The 9304-nt window shown below is 37.8% G+C and overlaps 1 protein-coding gene across 1 annotated transcript; it reads left to right on the forward strand.

The window, feature by feature from the left end:
* Nucleotides 1-3882: 3882 nt before the first annotated feature.
* LOC132869143 (uncharacterized) lies at nt 3883-5524 on the forward strand. The gene is made up of 5 exons (XM_060902492.1): nt 3883-4243; nt 4353-4463; nt 4562-4645; nt 4763-4830; nt 5438-5524. Exons 1-5 carry the CDS (start codon nt 3919-3921, stop codon nt 5522-5524), a joined length of 675 nt encoding a protein of 224 aa, XP_060758475.1. The 5' UTR covers nt 3883-3918.
* Nucleotides 5525-9304: the final 3780 nt, after the last annotated feature.

The following is a 9304-nucleotide window of genomic DNA, read 5'->3' on the forward strand; positions in this document are numbered from 1 at the left end:
CACTCCAAAACGGTGTGAGTTTTAGGGGCTAAGCAGGGCTGAAGCGAGCTGAGTCGTGCTGTTCTGAGATAGTCGAAACGCGAGCCGTGTCGGGCTGAAGTGAGCTGAAGTGAGCTGAAAAAGGGTAGTGGAAAAGGGCCATAAGTTATCTGACTTAGTATCAGTGACCATACCAGTGACTATACTTGTCCTTCTGCTAAACGATCTGTCAGAGATGAATATTACAAATCTTAAAAAGCGTGTTGTTCTAGCCGGCCTGACAGCTGCCAAGAGGTTGATTGCTTTGTGATGGAAACCTCCCCATTCTCTCACCATCAGACACTGGGCCCATACTTTCCTGGATGTAATTTATTTAGAACTGTCAACTGCTAGAGTTAATGGCGCTAGTGAGGCTACCATAAACAATTGGCACGCAGTAGCTGAGTTGCTGAAAGAACTTATAGGATGAACACTTCCCTTACTTGATGCTTTTTGTGAGACTCGTAATCTCCTTGTTTTTCCCCTGTGTGTGTGTGAGAGAGATAAAATCTATAGGATGCCAGTAGACTCGAGTGAGCGTACCTAATGAGTGTAGTGCTGCTCCCCCACTCATGTCCTTTTGGTTTCGTTTGTTTGCATCTTATTTACATACAAAGTTATTGTTCTTTTTTATTATTATTATTATTATTATTATCACTAGTAATTATTTGTTACTGTCAATTCTTGTACTGTCTTTATTGTCCAATTAACGAGTTGTTTTCGGTTGTAACTCGTGTTCTTGTTCAAATAAACATTTGGTCACAAAAAAGATGTAACAAAAATGTCTCCTCCGTTTACCATCACAAAAGGGGAAATAAATAATCTCATGTTGTGACGCATCAGTATCAAGTTAGAAATGGCAATAAATAGTGATGATGGATATCAGACTGAGCTGAACTTTGGAATGCTATCAGATTGGATTTGACACATTTCTCAGTCTAAACTATTTTATTTGTAACACTGTAGTGCTTATAGAGCGACATGACACCTGACAAAAGCAGAAATAAACATTAAAAAAGGCTTCAGTAGTTGTCACTGTCCACCATAACATCATTTAATGTCTACAGAAATCTGTCACTAGACTCGGTGTGATAGTAACTTAACATTAATAAACACAGTCTGTACATCAGCTGATACTTTAGAAAGTCTTTTTAAACACGTCTTTAGGTTCAGTTAATTTGTAATGAAGGGTTTATGTAGGTGTCATGTAGCCCTAAGACGATGTCCCTTCAGTAACCTTGCCTTTATAAGATGAGGTGCATGCCATAAACACAGATGATGATAACTATTTTATTGTTTGTATGCCAGGTGAAGTATCTTAAAGGTGCTGACTGCAAAGTCATCTGAAATTTTCAAAATTTGTTATTGTGCATGGCATTTTGCTATGTCTCGCAAGAACAATATGATGCAGATGAGATGTGATCGTTTTGATGCGCTTTTCTCCATTTTGGGTCCGTGTTCCTACCTTTTGAGGTAAGCAGTATGTCCCTAAGGAAATAGGCGAATGCGAGGAGCTTGCCTTTTTTTTTTTAACCGTGAGGAGCTTTAACTAATTAGCATAACTATGGAATGGCCCTGCGTCACACCAAGATGGCGATGCACAGAAAATATCATGCCAATTAAAAATGTATATTTTATCAGCAGTTTGAAAAGCTGAAAGATGCAGGCATCACAGATCCATTTAATTTACCCACAAATGTATGTATTTATTCTGCTCACTGTACTCTCTCTCTCGTGGGTGTGCTCTTGCTGTGTGTATATGTGTGTGTGTGTGTGTGTGTGTGTGTGTGAGTGTGTGTCTGCACACGTGCACAGCTCCAGATGGTTTAAATGCAAAGGAGGAATTTCGCTGTGCTTGAGTTTACACGTGACAAAATGAAAGCTTCTTAATTTTCCTACAAATCTATTTATTCCACTTGAAATGTGTTCAGCAAACTAGCTACTGGATTTGGGACACTACAACATCCTGAACTATTCAGTATTTGGGATTTCTAAATACACCAGAGATGCTAAAGGTTTACAAAAATACAGATGCCTACCAGTATGTTGAGGCAGGATTCGTGCCAGAATGTTATGGGAAATTCTCGAGAAAGAAAAATACCTTATTGTGACAAAGGTAAGCTCAATTGTAGACTTGTAATAGTAATAAACAAGCCAGGGTATAGATCTAAGATATTTTATGGTGTTTAGCCTCGTCTACGTTATCAGGACATAACAAACATGCTGCTCGTCTCGTCAAGCATCAAGTTTAATAAAATATATCGTGTCCAAAGCCCACATCCAGATATACGTTTTAACGTTGCACAGAGCTTTCACACTAATCTGACATAAAATGTTCTCCACACACACGGGAATGTTTTTATCATCCCGTCTTCCTGTTTAACTGCAGCTTGCCATTTTTCTCGGCTTTCTGGGTTCGCTTGGAAGTGGTGAAAAGCTAAACCAGGCTTATCTCCATGTCTGTTATCCAAAAGCACGACAGGTCTCTGGCATTGTTCTTTTAGATTAAACTTCTGCAAGTTTATCTGTAGATGTACTGAATTTGGCTTACAATCACTTGTGTGCACTTGTGCCGGTCGTTGTCCAACACAAAGCTTGGCCGGATAAACAAATCCACAATTAAGATGATGTCACATGAAAGGCCCTGATAACGCCATACTCACTACTGTAGAGTCGAGCCCATGCATTCTAAGGCTAAGATAGCCAAGCGCTAGCTAGAATGATTTAGTTCTCTGTCCAGAAAAAGTATGTCATCTAACCTTGCTCTGTCTTGCAGTTGCACTCACGAGGCAGGCTTTCCTTTTCTTTTCCACTGGCTTTGAGTTCGTGGGAGAGCAAAGTCCACCATGTTTGCCCACGCTGACTTGTTTTGGTTAAAAGTAGGTCAAACACACCCCACGGTGGTCACGTGATATTGTTGCTGGCTTGCTTTGGCCATTTTTGGAATCGTAAAATGCAGGACACATTTTATCTCGACAAAACAGCGACACATAGGGTGCACAGTGTGTGCAGCATCACAACATCTCAAAACTCCAGCAGCTGTAGACACAGAACATTTTACCCAGAATTCAACTTTGCAGTCAGAACCTTTAATTGGGATTATTATTTCCCACTGTAAGAGCATCACTCGCTGAAATCAAACAATTAAAACTGATATTAAAGATTTAGTAGTTATTAAAATAAAAATAAGCCAGTAGTGGTTCAGTATTGGGTATCAGAGTCCTGAGACTGGATTCATATCGAGAATTTAAACAGGTGATTGGCTCATGATGATAGTTTACGGTATTTCAAACCATGTAAACAAACAATGAATAAATAAGCAGAAAACAAGAAAAGCAAAACAGCATTTGCACAAGGATACGTAAAAAGCCACAAAATTAGAAAATATACCATAAATAACATGGGTAAGAATAATATAATATCAAAACAAAAATACAAACAAGGACGCACGAAGCAGTTTTGAGTTTACATGTCCGAAAAGGAGTGGGCTGAAGTAAAAGCTTATTTAATCCCACCCCCTCCTCTTTAGTCAACATAAATTGATTATCTAGCTTCCTTTTTAATTTATAATTACACTGTATATTACTTATTACTTCAACTATTCAGATATCAATTCTCTATGATGTCATATAATTAATTATATATGTATATCCATATGCCTACACATAAGTTAACTACTAATACCACGCTCACAATGGAGAAGAACAAGATAAAAACAAATAGACGAGGACTCAAAGAACAAAATAAAAAAAATACACAGTAAACAGCCAGTTATGATTAATCCCCTTCATCCTTATACCTTGTGAAAATCAAATTTTTGTACATCTTTTGAAAAATGTTGTGATTTACAAGCAGGGAATATTAATAATTGCTGTGCTTCTGTTATTAACTGTAAATGTGATGTTTACAGGCTGTGAGCTGGTGAAGGCAGGGTTAGAGGCGGTGACTGGGTTCACAGGAGAGTCTGTAGTTCTGCCCTGCGTCTGCACTGACCTACAGGACAAACCAAAGTCTGTAAAATGGGCGTTTAGAAGAGAATCTGGAACAAATTATCAGAAAATTTACCCTGAACAGACTGGACATCACAGGAACAGAGTCAAACTGGTCAGTAAAAACCCTCCAGGAAACCTCTCTCTACTCATATCAGACCTGACTGAAGAGGATCAGGGAGAGTACAGATGTTCTGCACAGGCTGATTACAAATATTTCAGACTATCTGTTAAAGGTACATTTGTTCATTAATGACTGTGAGCATGCTTTGCTCCAGTGTCATGGGCCATATTACTCAGTGATATTAAAACTAATTCCTGTTTATGTTTTATCGTTCTTTTCAGCCAAAAGAAGAGAAACTTCAACACACTCAAGGAAAACAGACACAACACCTCCATCAGAACCAACAACACTGGAACAAGATAAACAGCAAACACACAGCAGCCTCCCTATAGGTGCCAAAACTTCTCATTTTATTCAATAATGAAAAGGTAAAAAAAAAAAAACACCTCATCCCTATTACGTTTATTAACTTTGTTGTGTTTTATGACAGTTTTTGGCATTCTGGCGGTTTTATTGTTGGTGATACCTGGTGTAGTGACATTTATTTGTTGGAGACATAGAGGTACATGCGCGCGCACACACACACTTTGAGATTGATTAACTGAAAACCTTTCGAACCAGAAGCTATCAAACCAGCAGCACTTCTGTAAGTCACTCTGGATAAGGAAAATTAAAGGTCTTTTCTCTTTAGGAGGAAGATGTGGAGAGAACAGGATGACTGAAGAACGTCCAGACTGGAAGAGAAAGCAGGAGGATCAGGTTAGTGTGCATGCAGGCGTCAGCTCAGCTGCATTTTTATTATTATGTGGCACTGTGCCAAAACCCCAATAATCTGGAGATTTTTTTTTTTTTAAATTTTGAAAGAATCTGGATCATCTCTGGAGATATTTTTTACTATGCCGTGATGAGAGAAACCCAACATGGATTTATCATATATGGGTCATAGTTTGAAATATCCAGGCAAAACCATCTCTGGATTCTGGGATATTTTGCGCAGTGTGGCATCTTTAAATCTTTGAAAAGGAAGGGAGATGATTGAAAAGGAACAAAAAAATTTCATCACATTCTCACTGTCCATCAGAGTCCTACTGTATTCTTAATTTGATCTCGATTCAGTTCTGCATGGTTACAACAATAACAGTTACAGCAGATTTGTTTCTAACTTTAGTTGTATTTGTGAGACACTGCAGGTGACACACATGAACCACACATGCTCTCATTGAATAGTGAGTTATAGGAAAGTATCTCCTGCTGCCCTTAACTCTCACCTGCTCAGATGGATAAATATAAGTTGGGTTTTTGAGGGCAACAGTAAAAGCAAAAGAAATAACTGTTTGTCTAATTTTCATGCTCTGTCTTTCCACAGACTGGACCAGATGATACTTACTCCACTGTAACCTACATTAACACCTGGAGCAGCAAAGGTTCAGATCAACGCTGGAGAGGAAACTGAATACGCCAGCATCATAACAAACTAATCCACAGTAAATATCGATCCATTCTCAGATATTGTAGAATAATGCTGAAAACATGTATTAAATACACACAACGTTCAAGCACCAGCTTCACAATATTGGCTGTTTTGTGATTATTATTTTGCTGTTAGAAATCATATTCACGGACATGCCTGTGTGTGATTTGGGGGATGGGGGCGGGGTTTCCAGAGTATTGCGTTACCTTTACTTATGTTAGCTAAGTGTATTCTTCGTTTGCAACCATGTGACCAAAACTGCTTGTGTCATTGACCACCGCCATGTTGGAGGATCTACAGTATACACATCGATACACAGTGGTAAGACATACAGTGGTAAGAGTACAGACTGGAAGGTAAAGAGGAGTTATAAAGCTTGTCCATCAGAGTCCTACTGTATTCTTACTTTGATCTCAGTTCAGTTCTGCATGATTACAACAATAACAGTTATAGCAAAGCTTGTCATTTCTCAAATTTATTTTAAAAACAATTTTGACTGCTTTAAAAGATGGGTATCTAACACACTATATAACAGATTTAGTTATAAAAGGGCACTCGCCAGGCGAGGAGGCTGCACACTGCAAAAAATGATGTCTTAGCAAGTGAAAATATCTTGAATAGTTGAAACGCTGTAGCATTTCCTATTAGAAGAATACAAGACACCAATTCTGGGATTATTAAACCTAGTTCTAGATTGCAACCAACTTATTCTAAGATGTCTTATCAAGTAAAAATATCTGTCCATGCAGCAAGATAATTTCACTAGTATGAAGTAATTTGCTCCTCAAATTCAGTTTTCAATTTTTTGCAGTGCAGTATCTGAGGTAGTGGATTAACATGAATCTTGTTCGATTGACTCTGTGATCATTTGGGAAGATTGTTCAATAATTTTGCGTTTCTTTCTGCACTCTGTAAGCCTAGCATTTCGAGCTACTGCTTTAGTACCATCTTTGATTTTGTCGTGGCCCATATTTTGTGTTGGAGCCCAGTCTGGATCTGTAAAATTGGAGAGATCAGCTGGTTTCCCTAATGGAAAGAAAAAGTAAAATAAAAGCAGCGTCATCAAAAATATAGCTCTTTTTAAAATGAAATCATCGTAGAAGCCTTTGATTGTCGTCTCACGCACTCGATGATCACAGCTTTGTCACGTTTGATAGCGGCAAGTTTCTGCACGACCAGGCTATTAAAGGATCCAATATTTCTTATATATTGTGATCTTTTATTCATAACTAGTTCGTAGCACTTACCGTTGATAAAATGTTCACTGCAGACTCGTGGCTTTTGCTTTCTCATCACTTAGATCAGCCCAGTTTATGTTGGACAGCCATTGGTGTCTACGCTCCGTGGAGAACTCTCCTGTTGTTGTTGTTGTTTTTTCCTGGATTATTTATAATTGCTGGAATTCTAAAGAACTTACAAGTCCTCTTGTCTCGAATAGAGTTGTGCCTGCATCCAATTACAGCACAAAGAGTAGGCATAGTGAAGAAACAAAAGGAATTCTTGAGCGTAACAACCTCTCAAGCATATCTTCTATCGTAAATGTGTGCCACGTGAGTTTGTGTATATCCTCCAACATGGCCCACTTCCGGTTCAAAGCCTCATGCATAATTAGCTATGACGTCACATGCAAATGAAGAATTGTTCTGTATTGTCTCTGTCTGTTAATCATTTAAAAACTGCTGATGGACAATCTTGCAAGTTATGTTTTGAGTGTACATGTCATTTTAGATCTTTTGTGTCCCATTCTTATAGCAGGTTAAGAAATGAAAGTTCTAGAAGCATAATCCTGTTTTGTGTAAGAAGACTCCTATACATGTTCTGGTTTGTGACTTTCATGGAAAGTTTGACGTCTCCTGACTTCAAATCAATCAAATTTCATTAAATTCTTCTTTCAAACTTAAACTCCAGCAAAACTTTGTGTCTCTCCAACTTATTTTTCCCATCTGCAAAATATTTTCAAAACTATTGAATACAGGTTCAAAATGAAACAAAATGATATTTCTGAAAGTGTGAATCAGTGTGTAAAGACCTACCTGTTCACCGAGGACTTAAATGAGCAAATACTTGTATTGTCTTTTTCATGAGGAACGAACCTCTCAACACTGTGTTTAATCTGATGAGACCCTTAGTCCCTGTCCTAGTGAAATAACATGAGGATGCGTTTTTGAGAGACTTCCGTAAGCACTTCTGTCGGTCATTTACATTTATGGCCAAATGCCATTCATGTAAATGTTCGTGTGAAACTTTTTTAGTCTTTTTTTTTTTTTTTTTTTCAGTGTGCTTGATCGATACCTTACATGCATATGTGTGTCGATGTACAGTATGTGTAGCGAATATATTTATACTTTTTGTAACATTCTTGGAATTAACATGGTTTCATCATGTGTTTTTGAACATTCCCTCTGAAATCTGTGTATTTTTGTTTTAGTGGACTATATTCCAGTGTTTCTACAAACCCCAATTCCAAAAAAGTTGGGACGCTGTCTGAAACCTCAATAAAAAGAGAATGTGATGACTTGCAAGTCATGGAAACCCTAGATGTCACTGAAAATAGTACGATATCATAAATGTTGAAATTGAGAATTTTTATTGTTTTTTGAAAAGTATCTGCTCATTTTGAATTTGATGCCAACAATACATTTCAAAAAAGTTGGGACAGAGGCAGTTACCACTGTATTGTATCACCTCTACTTTTAATAACATGTTTGGGAACTGAGGAGACCAATTGCTGTAGTTTTGAAAGTGAAATTTTGTCCCATTGGTGCCTGATATATAATTTCAGTTGTTCAGTGGTTGCTCAACTGGCATGGACTGAAGGCAGGCCAGTTTAGCGCCCAGACTTTTTTTTTTTTATTTTTACTATGGAGCCATGCAGTTGTAATACCTGCAGAATGTGTTTTGGCATTGTCTTGCTGAAACAAGCAAGGCCTTCTCTGAAAAGTTGCTGATGTTAATATTAGCTGATATTAGTGGGTTTTTTTTTTTTTATCATTGTGTTCTGAATGATAAGGTGTTCATGTTGAGAGAGAGAGAGAGAGAGAGAGAGTCTTTGCTAGTGTTCTGGTAGATAAGGTGATTTTGAGGTGTGTTGTGCATCTTAGATGTGAGGTTAACTGCTGTAATGATAAAGTGAAGAATTTGATAAATTTTGTTGTTTTTTGAAACAACAGTTGATAAAGTGAAGAATTTTGAAAAAGTAAATTCAGTAATGAGAAATGTAGCCTATGTCACCCAGCTGTAAAAAAATAAAATAAAAATATTGTAAGGGATGTCTGACAGTGTGCTTGATGAGTGTGGAGTATTACACAGTATTCTGTGTGTATGGCACAACGTTGGTGAACTGATGCTGTAAGAAAGAGGAAGTAGCCATTCTTCCACCAGTCCCAATGTTGCCATGGCCACAGTCGTGTGGTTACTCTGACTAGAGTGTCTCACAGTAGCTCTGAAGTGCCATGAGAACATGAGTTATGTGCACAACTGTGGTTCTGTGAACACAAGATAAATTCCAGCGGTGGTGAGAATCACCTGGATACCTTCCTGTGCATGTCACAACATGATGAACTGTACAGTACTGTGCAAAAGTCTGAGGCACATGTCAAGAAATACTGGAGACCAAAAATGGCTTAAAAATAGTATTTTTTCATGTTGAAAAATTTATCAGTAAGTAAGCCATAATAAATGGAACAAAGTCAATATTTGGTGTGAGACGACCCTTTGTTTAAAATAAATTGTCTCAGGGACAATTAGTGCAGTTTTATAAGG

This window comes from Neoarius graeffei, chromosome 2, assembly GCF_027579695.1.
Source record: "Neoarius graeffei isolate fNeoGra1 chromosome 2, fNeoGra1.pri, whole genome shotgun sequence".
NCBI classification, from domain to species: Eukaryota; Metazoa; Chordata; class Actinopteri; order Siluriformes; family Ariidae; genus Neoarius; species Neoarius graeffei.